General features: G+C 37.0%; 1 protein-coding gene across 4 annotated transcripts in view; it reads right to left on the minus strand.

Moving 5' to 3' along the window:
- Window positions 1-17856, minus strand: part of ccny (cyclin Y) — a 66150-nt gene extending 48294 nt beyond the window's left edge. For all 4 annotated transcript variants that reach the window (XM_059327297.1, XM_059327295.1, XM_059327296.1 and 1 more), the window contains exon 1: window positions 17193-17856. In XM_059327297.1, the coding sequence (XP_059183280.1) occupies window positions 17193-17346 (154 nt within the window). In that variant the 5' untranslated portion in view covers window positions 17347-17856. The remainder of the gene's footprint in view (window positions 1-17192) is intronic.
- Window positions 17857-18325: the final 469 nt, after the last annotated feature.

Genomic DNA, 18325 nt, shown 5'->3' on the forward strand with positions numbered 1-18325 from the left:
CGATATTTTTATCGCAAAGTGAGAGCAAATTTTCAGTCAAAGTCAAATATGACATGTCACAAGTAGTTTTATTGAAACCGTTTATTTAACTGAACATAGATACTATAGAACAACAGGAGTACCTTTTTAAAAAAAATCAAAGCTCCATAAAGTGCACATTTGAATAAAAAAGATCTTAAATAAAAATAGCCTATGAAATAAAAAAAGGCAATCTTTTTCTAAATATATTTATATGACAAAAGAATAACGAACATTACAAAAGAACTAAATATGACAAACCCTAGTAAGGGCAGCATTTATACATATAGAAAGAAAAAAATTAACTATCTATCGATATATGTGATATGCTCTAATTCCATATCACATTTAAAAATATATCGATATATTTTTTATATTGATATATCACCCAGCCCTACTCGCTATAAGAGGGAGCATGTAATTGTGCAGTCATTTCACTAACAGGAAAGTCACATGAAAGCTTACATTTGAATTCACAGCACATGTTGCTATAAATATGTAAATGTGTGCAATTTCAAGCAATGTGCTAATGTGAAAATTGTTGCAAGTATGGATCAAAGACATCAGACAGATGAAAACATCTGCTCACTGACATCTGCAGTAGCAGTCGGGCATTTATGGCTGCTTCTGAATTTGAGTTTTTCCCTTGGTTTAGAAATATTAGGATTTAATGTGTGAATAAAATAAAGTAGGTTATACTGTTGGTCTTCAGAAGGCCTCCAGTGATAATCAATTTGCCCTATGAATTATAACTTCTTGGTAAAGCAAGGAGATACTTTTTCTACGGAAAAAGCCACGATTAAGGACTGATGTAATGTCATGTGATGTAATGTCGTGTGAAAGTTTAAATCTCTTTTCATTTAGAATTTATTTAGAAATATACAATATATTTTGAAATTAGGCATGTCAGAGACTACTTAAAACTATTTTTTTTTTTAAAGGGTGTTTTTCATGATTTAAGCTACGTTTACATGATGACGGTCTGAACAGAAGACGCAAAAGTAACGTCGCGTCTTCACTTTTTTTTCCACGTTTAGACGAGTGTTTTCAGGAGGAAATCTGCGTGCATACAGTGACGCAAAAGTGTGTGGAATTTGATTGTATGCATGCCAGGCGGCATCACTTAAAGCGATAAGAGCATCTTTGGGCATGTGGAAGTTTTCACACCACGCATTTTCATCAGCTACTCAAAGTTATCCCACCATCGACTAAATGGTAATGGTAAATGGACCTTGAACTTATATAGCGCTTTTCTAGTCTTTGCGTCCACTCAAAGCACTTTACACTACAGACTGCGCTCATTCACACACACGTTCATACAGGTGGCAGAGGTTACCCTAAATGGGTACCTAACACCTGCCACCATTGGGAATTCATTCACACACCGATGAACGCAGCATCGGGAGCAATTTGGGGTTCAGTATCTTGCTCAAGGATACTTCGACATGTAGGCTGCCATGGTCAGGGATCGAACCACCAACCGTCCGATCACTGGACGGACACTCCAGCAACACCAACTGAGCCACAGCCACTAGATCTCCCAGGTCTCGTCCAAAGCCGTCTGGCTCTCCTCCGACCAATTGGTGCATCCAAAATGTGATAGAGGTAATTACAGATCCTTCTCTGTTCACTAATACTATCTGTTCATATCCTGTACATTTGGTGGAAAGACTCCTGTAAGTTTATTAGAGCTGCCAGAGCAGCTTGAAGGTCCGACGCATGGAAATAATCCCACATGTTTGTTTAATTCCTTGTACTGGAGCATGTATGTGACGTAAACGCGTACGTGACGTGAGCAGATCTGAGCAGAGTTTTGTGCCTTGGCAGTGTAGACGGACACGCTACGGTGGAGCGGATTACAGTTTTTTTTACACTCTGGAGGCTGGTTTCACATTTATGCGTTTTTTAAGCCCCAAAAACGCCATCACCGTCTAAACGAAAGGTACTTCTTAAAATATTTTGTTGTTTTTACCCGCAAGCGTCCTCGTGTAAACGGGGCCTTACTAAAGAGTAAAGGAAGTCACTTTAGTCCCCACAATGTTTTGTCCTCAGCCTTGTCCTTCTGTACTGCTGGTCTCAGAATACTAAGCCCATTACAACCAATGTCTTATCTGTTAACAACTGTTTGGTTCCACTGGAGCACTTTAGGACTTCAAGGAGTTTTCAACATTGGGTAATGAGATAAAGATGGAGATAAAAATGCCAGTTATTCATCCGTCTGGTTCAGGCACAAGGGGGTGATTTTTGATGAGAAACACTGTGTCTCCTTCACTTAGTAAGAATAGAGTGTGAGTTAATACATGTAAATCTCTCCTTTAAATCCTATTGTGAAGAGCTCAGTAAGGTCAAACACAGTCACAAAGACTAACCCTGTAAACTTGATCCGTCTGTATAATGTGGAAGTCTCTGTCCTCTCTTTTTAAAACAAGACAAGCAGTCTCTGACATTCTGCAGCCAAATTTACCAGTAATGGAAGTAGCCTGCTGACAGCTGTGCCCAAATGATCTCTTGAGCTCCCAAACACCACGTCTAATTGCCATCGAGTTCCCAAGCGTGCATGCAGTTGAAAGCACCACTTTGCCAAGCAAACACACAAATTGCATTATGCAAGCTGATGTCTGATTATACCATTTAAGAGCACTGATGGGAATCTACTCAGACACTCAACCAGGGGCATTCGCAGATTTCTGTTCGTCCAGCTCAAAAGAGGCAAACACTCTTGACAAGTTGGGATTTGGGGAAGAACATACTCCAAACAATGAAGTGAAGACCTGGACCACAAAGGATATTGGTATTCCCAGGCTTCAATACACAGCTGTCTGTTCTTTATTTAAATGGTCAGAGGTTGACTGATAGTGAACATTTACTACTCATGTTTTTGAACTATTTATTTTATTTTCATTTTAAAAAATTCACTATATCGGGTGCCATATTAATAATCTGTGAACTGTTTCCCCTCTAAACCATAATAGGGCTGTCTCCACTACTGGGCAATAACCGGACAATACCTGGAATGAGGAGGGTCTCACTCGCCGAAACGCCCCTAATTTGAATAAGAGCAGCCCGGAGCCGGCTTTTGTCGGAAATTTTTTAGTCCCTGTTGAAGCGTATGGCCTTTTTTCTCCCCTGAAAACAGCCTGGTTACTGATTGGATAGATCGCTAAGCAGGATGTGACGTAGTACTCTACACGACAACAACACACGGCATTTGTAAAAGCCGGAGGCCGGCTTGTTAAGAAGAGCCTCCGTTAGCGACAGTTAGCTCTGTAACAGTACAGTGTGTATGTGCTGCTACAGGAGGTGTTCACTTAGCGATCTCTGTTTGTGTACAACAAGCACCGGACACTCTGTACACAGTTAGCGATGCCATTAATTCATAATCACGTTTATGATAAGCAGAGATTCTGTGCATAATTAGCCATGCTGCTTTCAGCTGCTGACATTGTGCACAATTAGCGATGGCGAAAACCATACAGCACCTCCAGAATCTCTAAATCCCTCTGGGGGCAAACTTGTAGTGTAGACAGGCAGAGTGAGCGGACTTTTGAGAGGGTGTGGCTTGAGACGGCTAATGTTCTCATTTGGGTCATGTTCTATTATTCATTTTAACTTTTTTTTATCAGCTACGGATAACTTCTTTAGTAAAAATGTCAGGGTTTTTTTTCCTTTCAATTTACCTGAACTTGTATTACATAAAAAACACACACACACTATAAACACAAATCTATCCCAAAAAATGTAATCGTCTATCAATAAGAATTATTCTGCAATATCAAGTACCAACAACACCTCAATTTACTGCCTCTACATAGATCACCAACTCCATATCTCACATGACTATACTACACCATGAATAGTGGAAAGAATTGCGATAGGTGTGACAATTTAATAGCATTAAAGATGGCTGAATTTCTTGTCTCACAGAGACAATTTCTGTTATTCCTGATCAGTGACCCAGAGGATGTCTCCTTTCTCTTTATCAGAACAGACAGAAGACCATTACAATGTGAATTTCTCAGGAGACAGCAGCACTATGAGTGAACACATGAGCAGGTAATTTGTGGGCAGTGGATGCATCTTCCCACACGTAGGCCCAGCCAAGCCAAACACCACACCAGAATGAGATTGTCACAGGCAATTGCGTTTTCATTAACACTCTGTGAATCAGTTAATTTGCTTTTGAAATGAAAACTGTTCCCTGTGAAATGATTGGTTATTCCTATTGGGAAATTGCTGCCTTTCATGAGGAAAAATAAAAAGAAGTCAAGTAGATGAATTGTTTTTTATGAGGCAATGATTTTGAGTGGCTTATGCAGACATAATTTAGAATCTCAACAACATTTCTACTACTTGGTTTTAATGGAGATACAATGCAGAGTGCATGTAGGTTGGCAGCCAAGAGCATGCTTTAAGTTTGTCTATTTTAGACGCTGTGGCTGTCTTGTCAGTTTAGAAAAGTATCAAATCCAACACAATATCTTATCAAACAGACTATTACAGTGTATTCAATAGAATTCGCTTTCCTAACCTGCATCTGCAAAGAACTTAACTCAGCAGTACTATCGTTAAAATTTGAGGTGACAGCACGATGTCAACATGTGTCTGAACCAAGGTTATTATAGTTAACGAAAACTAACGAAATAACGAAAACTAGAATTGGAAAAACATTTTGTTAACTGAAATAATTTTTTTTTCAGTTATTGTTTTTTTTAAAAACAGTTTAACAGTTATTGTTTTTTTTAAAAACAATAACTGACTGAAACTGTATTGTGTGGTTACAAAACTAACTAAAATTATAGTGAAAATGTCCTTCGTTTTTCGTCTTTGTCAACTTTTTTCATTCGTAAACCTTTTTGGTTGATATGAAATCTATTTCATCTATCTGGTTTTATGATTTAATAAACTTATTGGGGCTGAGATGGATCAGACAAAGGAAATAAAGGAAACATTTATTGTGATCTTATTCAATCTCTAACCCTAACCCTAACCCTAACTAATAAAAACTTAACTAAAACTAAGCATTTTCCAAAAAATAAAAAAATAATGAAAACTAGCAAACTTACTCCAAAAAACAAATTTGAAAACAAAAATTCACAAGGAAATTAAAGTAAAACTAATTAAAAATCCCAAACTACCTTGGTCTGAACTTCCTGAATGTGAAGCAAGGCTAGCCATTTGTGTTTGACCCACTGCCCCAGGACTGGCAACATTTCATTCATGTGTTGATAGGTTTAACCCAATGAATGCAAAATAAGTGCAATGACTGTTGCAAAGTCAGTGGTGGAAAAAGACGGTGCCACTCATTTGGAGTAAAGATGGAGATGGACATATTACTAACAGAGATTATGATTATTGACAAACTCATTTATCAAGGAAAATAATTGTCAGATTAATCAATAATAAATGTAATTGTTCGCTGCGGCTCTAAAAAACTATCAGCGCAATAACGTTTGAACTAGGACTAATAGTGCAAACTGATGATTAATATACATAATCATCAGTCAGTATGGTTGGATAAATACGGTACTTTAAAAAAAAACATCAATGACTGTAGTTCCCGGTAACAGTAAATACAGAATACTGCCTTCACCTTGACTCCAATGGTACAGTGTTTCCTGTGCATAATTTAGAAACATACATGTATAATATAACACAAAGGAAAAATTCTAGCTCTTCTAGATTGTTATACATAGGGATGCAGTTACTCTCCTTTTATTACCTATTATAGCTTTTGATTAATCAAAATTTGATTATTATTTAATAGTCTTCAAAATTTAAGAAAATTGTTAAAAACATAATTTAAAATATTTAAATGAAGTGACATTTCCTAGAACCAAAGATGGCATATTTGGAATACCTGTTTCCAACCAATAGCTGAATCACTGAATCACTGTATGACAGAAAAAAGTAGCAATTTGAAAAGCTGCAACTGTCAAATGTTTGGCATTTTTGCTTTAAAATGGTCAATTATCTTTTTTTTTTGCAGACTATTGCTACTATCTCTAATTTTTTTTTAATATATATATCTCATAGTGCAGTAAATGTTTTTATGTCCTTTATTTCCCAAAATGCCTTGAACCAAGCAATTGAAAGCATACACAAGCTGCTGTTTTCAGTACGAGTGGAGAGGGCAATGGATCATGATAGCAGCAGCACTGCTGAAACTGTGCTGAGAAGAACAAGTTAAACAAGATAAGTGACTATCACACTCCATTTAAGTTAAGCTAATTAATTTAATCAAAACCCAAACAGTTATTGCTGCCTCTTTTATGACTGATTGGTCCCAGAGTGATGATTGAATGTGTGTGAAACTGTGTTTAGACAAAGAATCTGTCAGACTTTGGCTCTGAGAGGCTCCAAAATGTGACATTTGCTGCCCTGTTTTCACGACGCTCAATGAACTGCAGTGAGGGGCATTCTGAAAAGTACGGAGTTAAATTTGTGCCAATATGTTCAAACAACACTTCTTCAAATTCAAACAAATTAAATCAAAATATCAAATACAAAATTTAAACAAAAAAAAATAAAGTCAAAGACAAATCTCCAAATTTGGATCTTCAAGTTACCGCTCCCTTCACCACCAGAAATTCTCCACAGTCTGCTCCCAAACAAGCAGAGAGCAGTTTGTTTTAACTTCCAGGGCAGTTGCGGCTCAGCTCAGCTGTCAGTCAAAACGCATTAGCCAATAGGAATGCACCCAGAGGAACCCGCCCACATGTGAAATTTGTGCCAGAACCACAAGCAAAAAGGCTGGCATCGCAAACATGAAGACACAATCGCAAAAGCAAAACCAGAATCGCAAATGCAAAACCAGCAGCAAACAAACAAAAAAAACAAAAAAAGTTATTCAAAGACTTTAAGACAGATTTCTTTTGGAATTACACAAATAATTTGATTGCAAGTATTGAATTTTGTCTTTGACTTTTTTTTTTTTTTTTTTTTTCGTATTTTTAGTTTGAATTTAAAGAAGTGTTGTTTGAAATTTTTATCACAAATCTAACTCCATAGAAAAGAATTGGTTCTCATTAAAAAAAAAAAGACTGCTGTATTTTTTATTTGGTTCTTTAATCAGACAAATGCTTTTACATTTAAAACCTGGGGATGGAGAATATGCCACCATCAGTTCTACTGTTTAGCCAAATGTATTCCTTCATGCCTTACATATTTATGATAATCCTGAATACAAGATAATTTGACATCTGTTCAGTTAATTAAGAAAATAATCATTAGTTGCCCTTGCCTACATTGCAGCTGAAACCTGGTCAAATAAACAGGAAAAAAGAGCCGAAATAATTTAAATGAAGGGAATTAATTCATACTTCATTTCTTTTCTTCAGTAATCAAACTTTTAACGAAGATTTATATACGGATCATTTATTTGGTCAAAAATTTGTTATTAGCTGGCTCTCACATTAGTCAGGCGGCTTGGAACCAGATTTAAGAATAAAGGGGACACGTCGGACAAAAGCACCACATTTTTTCCACATGGTCTCTATCACCATAGGTTTCAATTTTTTGTAGGAGCCACTTCATCAAGATTGTGGATCGGAGATGGCAGCTATATAAAATCTATGAGAACCAATATATCTTCCAAGCCACTTAGGAGTTCAATCTTGGTGTCAAAATATACATTTTCTGTAGAGAAAATGTATATACAAGATCTGACATGAGATTAAAGCTTTCCATTGATTTTTTTGAGCAGTAGTACATTTCAGCTAATACTCACTCTCCCGTCAACATAGATTCCAAACATTTTTAACTCAGGATTCCCTGCTGCAGCACTTGAAGACCTACCAGTCTGGGTGAAAATGAACATATCTATTTGATCAAATAATCATCTAGTGATATTCTCAATAGTTTAAAATGATTCCTTGACCCAGAAAATGTACATTTTGACACCAAGATTGACCTTCTAAGTGGCTTGGAAGATTTATTGTTTCACATAGACTTTATATGGCTGCCATCTCCGATCCACAATCTTGATGAAGTGGCTCCTACCAAAAATTGAAACCTATGGTGATAGAGAGTATGTGGAAAAAAGTTGGTGCTTTTCTCTGGAGTGTCCCCTTTATTTTGCTAAGCTGTTTCAACGTAAACATTTTATTTAAATGTTTAAAATGTTATGCATATTACACTGGCTATGAGTCATGTGAAGGGAAGATTGTCAGCTGAATGTTAATCTAAATGTGTGAATCTTTACATGTAATATAGAAAACACAAACAGAAAAAGGGGCATTTTTCACCTCAGCAACAATCAAAACAAAATGGTATCATACACTGTACATCTAGGTCAACTCGTCTGGAATTCATAGTTAGGAGACTCCCCAGGCTCATCAACCAGGCATGAATAATCCATGTCCAGATTTCAATTAGCCTGCAAGCAAGACTCATCAATATGTGTGTCTGTGTGTGTGTGTGCACCAGAAATAACTAACTTTAACACTGATGAGACAGAGACGAATGCTGGGCCTGGAGCCATCGCTCATTTACAGATGTCTATGTTAAGTAAAACCCAAACAGGGTGAGAGATCCATCTGTTTCATCTTCCATCCTGCTTCCCTTTCTCTCTTATTTCTGAGACATCATAAGTGGCCTCAGCTTACCTTTACTTAGAGCTGCTGTGTAGAGATACAGCATTACAGTGTTCTCTGATCAAATTAGGCTAAAAATAGCTCAGCTGTTGGTTTGGAGTGTCTGGAAATTGCAAAGAATATCCCTCTCTCTTTTGAGTGCTGCAGTGATGGTGAACCTAGTCATGTTGACTAACAGTACATAATATAGATGACAATCTTTAATCTCAATCTCTCTTCCAGATTTGGGATTTTTGAGACCAATACCAATTTAAGAGGATTGGATATTGACCTTTTTTTCATGCAGATTATCCACTAATTTTGAACCAATTTCACTACTCAGATGTGCTCAGAAGACTTCTTTCTTCAACAAATAAGAATATTCAACATTATTATACGTTATTATGTACATTAGAGGTGGAAATACTAGTATCATATGAAACTAGAAGATCTAAGGAATTCATGTGTGTCTTATTTTATGTTGCATTAAAAAACTCTGAAGCTTAAAGAAGTGAAGCTTAAAGTTGAGGAAAGATTGCTAAAATGCTATTAGTTAAGTTCAGTTTGAGTACTTTCACTGCAAATGATTTGTTTCTTACCAAGATAGAAAGAACTTTGATTAAGAAGTGTTAGATAATTTATCTCATTTTAAGAGTTAATTTCTTATTTTAAGTGTTCAACATGTTTATTTCTAGATTTAAAAATCTAATTTAAGAAATCTTGTCAAGTGAAATTATCTGTCCATGCAGCAAGATAATTTCCCTCAAATTTAGTGTTTTTATCTTGTTTTTAGACACACCTTTTTTGCAGTTTTGTGATCAGTCTGTGGGTTTGACTGTCATTGTGGAGAAATAAAAAGACTTAAGTGAGATGAATAGACTGAGAAATTTCTCCTAATTTTGTGGACACAAAATGCAGTTTAACGGTTTAATGGCAATATATTGTATTGCAATACTCATCATATCGCAAAATGCTTAAAAATAGCAATGATATTGTATCGTGACTCAAGTATCTGGATACAATCATAATGAGGTGCAGATTCACACTTCTATTGTATATAAAATGTATTACATTTTCAAACAATGCTAGACATGATCAGTACTGTATATTTAGTATCAGTCAATTGCTGACAAAAAATATGCCAATTTTAATAACTCCAAGATTAAAAGAAGTTTTCATATCAAAGCATTCCAATATACCTTTGATAGGCCAATATCCACCAATGATATCTGTCAATTGGTAGAAAGGTTGGACAAGTTATTTGATTTCAGTTAATATTTTCTCATAAGCTTATATTATCTTTTCTTATATTGTTTTAAAAGGTCCAGACAAAAGTGTTAGAATATCTTTCATGCTGTGTGAAGCCATGCTTATAAAGTCTTTATACCCACATCACTGCTGCCAGCCAACAACACCCGATTTCCAACAGGCCATTTATAGACTTTAGTGAAGACATCTTTATGTAACTGCCTATGCATTTTTCATCTTAAATGCATTTACACTGGAAAGCATCTTGACTGTGGAATCTGCTCGGTGACCACACAAGCCACCAGTCAAACAACACTATTTCACAAGTGACTGAATCAATAACTTAACCTTTGTGTTGATAGCAACCATAAAACTTAACTCCATTACCATTACCAACCCATTAGGTCTTTATATCCCTGGTAGCGGTAGGGCTGGGCGATATACAAATATAAAAAATATATTGACATATTTTTAAATGTGATATGGAATTAGACCATATCGCATATATCGATATAGTTCTTTTTTTTTCTCTTTATATATAAATCAAGTCAGTTTATTTATAGAGCTCATTAAAAAAGCAACCTCAGTTGACCAAAGTGCTGTACAGTCATTAAAATACAACAAAAATCATACACAAATATAGTAATAAATGAAAACAATGAAACAATACCAATAAAATACTAAAAAACAAAACAATAAAACAGCATAAAAACTCAATCTAAAAATAGAGTTAGAGTTAAAGAGGAAATAAAAGAATAAAAGTAAAAAAGCAAAGGCTGGGACTGAACGCCAAGGAGAAGAAATAGGTTTTTAATAATGCTGCCCTTACTAGGGTTTGTCATAATTAGTTATTTTGTAATGTTCGTTAATCTTTTCTCATATAAATATATTTAATTCAGACAAAGATTGGCCTATTTTATTTCATAGGCTATTTTTATTTAAGATGTTTTTTATTTAAATGTGCACTTTATGGAGCTTTGATTTTTTTAAAAAGGTTCTCCTGTTGTTATACAGTATTTATGTTCACTTAAATAATCAGTTTCAATAAAACTAGCTGTGACATGTCATATTTGTCTTTGACTGAACATTTGCTCTCACTTTGCGATAAAAATATCAGGATATATATTGTATATCGATATTCAGCCTAAATATATCGGGATATGACTTTTGGTCCATATCGCCCAGCCCTAGGTAGCGGACATGACTTTATCATAGTTAAAGACAAGCAATGGGCTTGACCTTGAGAGAGCTGTGCCATGGTATTGGTGTGGCACAGCATCTAAGAAGCAGATATATGTGTATGAAGTCGTACAACCTGTAGAGCATTACAGACTGAACACAAATAGACATAAAAGGAGATAAATATGCTGTCAGGTGAAGCATGAATCTCCAGCCTCTTTATCTCTGACTGGTGTATAAGCTACGGTGAGAACATACAGGGTCACTATAGAGAGCGAGTAATTGCTCAGGCAAATTCAGATTACACTGCGTAATTGTGAAAGGGGCCACCAGAAAGACCCTCTCATACTTGGAAGTTCAATGAGCAGCACTGTGTGTGTTTTGTTCGTGCACACGCAAGAGTGTGCACGCGTGTCGTCACCACTGTCAGCAGTTCTCATGGCTGATTATTTTGTAAATCACATGCTCAACAGGGCTGGGGTCACAAACACAACACAAGCAGATGAAGGGATGAACGACAAGCAAACAAAATCATGCTATTTGTTTAGGTTCAACCACATCAAACGGTGATTTATGAGAGAAGATCAAGCCAGAGAAACACTACTTCCTCACTCTTTCATGAGCCCGATATCAAATCTCTGCCTGCACATTTCCATATTTACTGTTTACAAAGCCCTCAAGGTTATACCAGCTCTTACACACTCACAGATTCATGAACACGCATACATGCATCACCCCTTATTTTCTCATTAGTTTATTTTAGTATATCTTAGTTTTTTTTTTGTTGTTTTTTTTCATTTATTTAGTGATTTATTTATTTATTTATTTTTGCTGTTGTTGTTAGTTTGTTGTTTATTCCTTTTCTTGGAGATCCTCGTTTGGGAAATACCAGTTTGCCTTGTATATATGTTTGTCTGTTTACCTTATGTTTTGTTATTTACTTTGTGAATATATACCTTGAAAAAAAAGGAAAAAAATGCAAGGTACAATATTGTAAAGAAAACAAAATGACTGATTATCTTTGTGAAAGTAAGAAGCCTTGCAATACAGTATTAAAAAAAAGATTATACCAGCTCTTTATTCATAACCAGGTTTTGGCATGACCTACAGTATATGTAACGTTCCCATGTGTTCATTAGCTTGAATGAAGCAGGATAGGTACAGGAGTATCCTCTGGAATGCCATTAGAGGTCCAGTGACAGGGTCAAAAGGTCATCACCTAAAGACTTGTGTAAACAGCTTAAAACAAACAATAAAAACAGCTTGAAAACAGTTCTTGCATTCCCCTTCCTTCCATTATCACATTTACTCTTACAGGCACAATTCCAAGCTTTGTGTTTGGATTTGTTAGTCATTGGGCATGAGGTCAAAATGGCCGTTTATACCACAACAGATCCTCACCCTGGCATAAGGAGCTTTTTGCCAGTCTCGGGTAACAAATAATTATTTTCATTCATCATTGAATCATTCATTCAGATGATTTATTTATTGATTAATCATTTGAGCTATTAAAGGTAAAAAAAAAAAATAGAGGAAACTTTTTGCAGGTTTCCATAGGCCAAAGTCAAATTATTGCTGCAAAAGTTAGTTGATCAATCGAAAAATAAATCTAGGTCCCAAGAGGTTTTTATTATTGTCTCTGCACCTAAATCTCCTCCTTTAGCTGTTTTCTTTAATCTACTTTATTACCTGCGTCTTTTTTATCTACTGCTGATTTTAACGTGTCTGATTTTTCTGTTAGTCTTTTGTTTATTTTGTTTCTGGTTTCTGTAGCACTTTGAGATTACTTTATGAAAAGTGCTTTACAAATAAAATGTATCGTTATTATTATAAATCTGCAGCTCCTCTTTTAATCGATGCAGAGCTGAACCATTCTAACATCTTTTATGAACAGGTCAAGATGATATATTTCCCGTGTCGTGACTCATGGTGGTCTAAATACCAGCTTTACCATACAAATTCTGGGACTTTTTCTGGTATGAACGGGATCAAAATACATAAATAATACTGGCCCTGTCCCAATTTTGGATTATGGTTGAAAGAAGAGACTGTAGATACAAGCACCACCTTTTTAATGTGTCCGGGCTCACCCAAACAGGCTAGGGACAGAACTGCCGCTTCTTCACATGGAAAGATGCTGGTTAAGGAGGTTCAGACATCTGATTAGGATGCCCCTTAGATGCCTCTCTGTGGAGATAATCCAGGCACGGCCAACTAAGAGGACACCCCTGGGTAGACCTAGAACATGCTGGGAGGGATTCTATATCTCATAAGGCCTGGGAATGTCTTGGGATCACCCAGGGGGAAGTAACTAGGGAGAATGTCTGGGCTACCTTGCCCACGACTACAGCAACCTGGGACCAGGATCCATCCATCCACAATGATGGATAGATGGATGGATGGATGGACTTTCTGTGTAAAATATAAATTTATGCAGCTATAGTCCAAGAGCATGTTATAAATTGAGCTTCATAAAACATTAGGGCTGCACAATTAATTTAATTTTAATTGTGATCGCGCTTTTGGCCGCCACAATGAAATTAACCTGATCGTCGGCGATATTTCCATTTTAAAATGCGGCTCTCCTGCATATCTAATCAAGCACTTTCTGCACCAGTAGTCCACCAACCACCAGGGGGCGAACGCATAGTTAAGGTTTCATGTAGCTGCCTAAATAAATAACGAGCAAGTAGGGGTGCACCGATTTTTAAAAAGCCTGACCTGCCGATTCCGATTTTGGCCGATACCGATTTTTTATAACTCACAGCATACACCTTCAATGTTTGAATCTTATTTAATTGAAAAACAATAACACAGCAGTATTTTTCTTTAACAAATACAGGAAATCATAATGTCTGAGGTAGTTAATAAAATATTGAACTTAAAATAAATAGCAACAATCTACAGGACAAACTAACAAAAGAACTGCAACCATAAATAAAGTGTTTTTTGGTTTTGTTACAGTACAACATACAGACAACTAGGGAGGGCATCGATTTTCGAATATTCGAATAGGCATTCAATCATAAAAAAATCGAATAGTTATATCATATCTGGAAGAAGAAAAAATTGTATTACTGGTGCCTTCCACACGGGGGCAGCGTAACATTTGATGACACAGTGTGGCGGCTAGATGCCAAGCTGTAGAAGAAGAAACAAACGGGGGAGAGGGTTTTCCACGGCAGTCTATGGGGGGGACAAGTTAGCCCCAGAGGGATTTAGAGACTTCTTAACGAGCCGCGGGGGCCTGAGGCTCTTCTTAATGAGCTGCTGGGGTCGGCGGCTCGTTAAGAAGAGTAAGAATGAGTTTGCACTCTTACACTCTTACACACTCTGTGCAGACACTAAAAACTGTTCCTATTTTTTGTTTAAAAGTAGTGCAATTAAAATACAGATGTTTTCCCTAACATGATGAATAATCGTCATTAATAATTGTGATTACAATATTGATCAAAATAATCGTGATTATCGTTTTGGCCATAATCATGCAGCCCTATAAAACATACTGATAATGACTTTTGACCAAGTCCATGTCTGCACCAACAGTTACAAAGTTGCTGAGGGGGGCACAGTACAGAAATTGAGGCTTCCCTGATTACTCACTGCAGAGTGCCCACTACTCACGGTACAGTGAGGTTGACTGGCCTTGCGTACAGCACATCATTTAGACTGAGCAATATAGCTTTGGGAAGAAACCTGCCATGCCAGAGAAACTGGGATAATGCCAAGTGGCATTTTGACCTGCTTTTTTGTTTCTGTCAATGGCACACAATAAGAAAAAAATGTGTTTCAAGAAAAACATCTCAGAACTGTGTAATAAATAGAGGTGGGAATCAGCAGAGGCCCCACGATACGATTTTATCCGGATACGTGAGTCACGATACGGTATTATTGCGATTTTAAGCATTTTGCGATATGGTGAGTATTGTGATTTAATTTACTTCGATTTAACTGTTTAACTGCATTTTGTGTCGACAAAATTATTGAAAGCAAGAATTGTTTCGTCAAATAAGAGAAAATTCTCAGTCTATTCATCTCACTCCAGCCTTTTATTCCTCCACAATGAGAGTCAAAGCCACAGACTGACCAACAAAGTATTCAGTCAAACTGAACTTCACTGATAGCAAACATGTATGGACGACAACATCTGCAGCATTTTATCAAACTTTCCTCAACTTTAAGCTTAACTGCTCAGGCTTTTTTTTATGTTTCATTCAAAAAAAAAACAAACTTTGGAGTGTTATTTTGACAACTTTCAATATCCTGAAGTACATGTTTGCCTACAAATTCCTTAGGTCTTCTAGTTTCATATGATACCAGTATCTCCAGTATATTCCTAAAAGTGAGCCAACTATGGCCTCCCAAAAAAAAAGAAAAAGTGCTATGAAAATAGCTGAAAATATGCTAAATATCGATACTTGGTGGCCATGAATCGATACAATATTGCCACGCAAAAAATCACGATACTATGATGTATCAATTTTTCCCCCACCTTTAGTAATAAATCTTGATAAATCTAGATTTACAGCCCACACCAAATATTCTTTCTTCAATCACCTACAAATGGCTTAAAGGCAATGATGTACTTGACAATGTATTACATTGTATATACACTGGCTAATAATACATAACAATGGTAAAATTCTGAAAAAAAAATGTAAGTATTGGTATCTGTCTCAAAAATCCAGAATACATCTCAAATGTACAGTAGAGTGTGACTGTGTTGGTGTTGATAAGCATTGAAATGTGTGGCTGCATCATTTCCTTTTCAGCTCCCTGTAGGAAGTGAATGGACACCCCGCCATAAACACTGTCCATCATAATCACATCACCTCCCACTGGAACACAAATTCACACTTCCACACACTATCCCAGCCTTACACACCCTTTCACACACATGGACACATGGTGGAGATGACGCAAGCTCAGGGTCAGGGCTAAGATCACCATATAACCAGACCAGAACCACAGTTTTAGGTCAGTGTAGGGCTGGGCGATATATCGATATAAAATACATAGATATACATAGATATATTTTTTAATGTGACATGGAATTAGACCATATCACATATGTATGTATATATATATATATATATATATATATATGCTGCCCTTACTAGGGTTTGTCATATTTAGTTATTTTGTAATGTTCGTTATTCTTTTCTCATTTAAATATATTTAGAAAAAGATTGGCCTATTTTATTTCATAGGCTATTTTTATTTAAGATATTTTTTTTATTTAAATGTGCACTTGATGGAGCTTTGATTTGAAAAAAAGGTACTCCTGTTGTTATACAGTATTTATGTTCACTTAAATAAACTGTTTCAGTAAAAGTACTTGTGACATGTCATATTTGGCTTTGGCTTTGACTTTGACTGAACATTTGCTGATAAAAATATAGGATATATATATATATCGTATATCGATATTCAGCCTAAATATATCAGGACATGACTTTTGGCCCAGCCCTAGGTCAGTGTATAATAAGACTGGCAGATAGTATTGAAACTAATGGGGAAAATAATTCCCTTGTAAGTAGAGTGGTAATCTTGCATCCCAGCGGAACCACTGCCATATGGCTGATTTCCACCATGCAGTGGTCAGTAGTGTAGTTATTGGTGTAATGGGTGAGTGGGTCCTTTGCACAGATGTTGCAAGCTCTCATTATCTGTTAATACAGTGGTTCCTGAAGTTTTTTTACTGGGCCCCCCTTTTCTATCTAAAAAATACTTTCAAGCCCGGCGGCTTCCACACAACAAGCAAGAATGGTCTTGTTATATTTTTTCATCTTTGTTTTTTGTATTTGTAATATTTGGAGTAGAGTCATGATGTGATTTACCTTTTTTACCTGCATTGGAGAACAATGAAATAATTTAAATTTAGCCTTGCCACGCCCCCCGGTTTGGAAGCCAATGCCATATGGCTGATTTCCACCATGCAGGGAGTCCAATAAAAGGAAGTGTCCAGTAGTTATTGGTGTAACGGGTGGGTGGGTCCTTTGCACAGATGTTGCAAGCTCTCATTATCTGTTAATACAGTCTGTGGTATTAGCAGAGTAACAAATCACTGTCCCCAGCTACTTTACAACACTGAATAATAATATGTGGTGTGTGCTGGGGATTTTTATGTTGTTCAGACACGTCAGTGAAAAGGTTTTAAGTGCGTCTGCATCTTACCGTCTAGATTCTCTCTGTCGCTGATGTGCTGGAGGTTGCAGCCCGTGTCCTCCCGGCTCAGCTCCGGCTCCGGCCGGTAGGGCTCCAGCCTGGAGTGGTTGTTCCTCCTTTGTTTGGGGCTGGAGGACACGCAGCAGGAGGTGGTATTCCCCATGATGTCAGTAGGTTTTGGTTAAAGTCCAAAGCCAAAAACGGTCCCTTCTCCTGACCGTGCTGGAGCCTTACTACAAGAGAGGAAAAAACGGGGCGGTAACGCGGAGAGCCAGACCTGATGAAACTACAAACCCCGGTATCCGTTAGCGTTACACGCCCTTCCCCCGAGTCTACAGTCCGCTGAACCGGACAAGTGCAGACATTTAGACGGCTGATAAACGCCAAGGTAGTTAACACATGAAGAGTAGCCCGACGTCTCCTTCCACACGTCCAGGCAGGCAGATAGATAGTGCCTCTGGAACAGGCTTCGCTTTCACACTCGACCCCCTCGCCTCTTAATTTCCGTCCGAGCGTCCAGTTATCTCCACAAACACATTTTGATACACTATAACTTTATGACGACATGAATGAATATGGCGACATTTTTCTTTAGCACGTCGCGAGAAGGTATTTCTGCTCTCAACGCTACATGGTTGCCGATTTACTGTAGACTGCTGCTGCTACATCCGCTGCCGTGTGGCGTTCAAGTGCTACTCGTAAAGTCGAATATTCGACAATAAGGTTTAAGAAGTGGCCTCGCATTTTTTAAAAATCGTTTAGTTTCGAGGTTTTTAATCCACGAAAGCCCATAAAGCAAAAATAATAACAATACAAATTAACTAGGTAATCTAAAACAACTTTTAAGGTACTTCTTCTGGATTTTATGACAGTATTTGTGTGGCTTATTCAACTTTGACAACAAAGAAAAACGTACTGTAGCAATGCTCACCTTCGAAACTTCAGTTACTCAACACGACTGCTTTTCGTTTATTTGTATTCCCTTTACCAAATCGTAGGAGAAAGGTCGTACGTGTCTGCTGTAGAAATTACAATATTTCCGGCAGCACTTAAATGTATCTTTAAAAACGTACAGCGCTGTGGCTGTGATGATAAAGGTTCCGGTTCAAGTGGGTGGTTACAACCATGTAATAAATGGACAA

This window comes from Centropristis striata, chromosome 23 (genome assembly GCF_030273125.1).
Source record: "Centropristis striata isolate RG_2023a ecotype Rhode Island chromosome 23, C.striata_1.0, whole genome shotgun sequence".
Classification (NCBI taxonomy): domain Eukaryota; kingdom Metazoa; phylum Chordata; class Actinopteri; order Perciformes; family Serranidae; genus Centropristis; species Centropristis striata.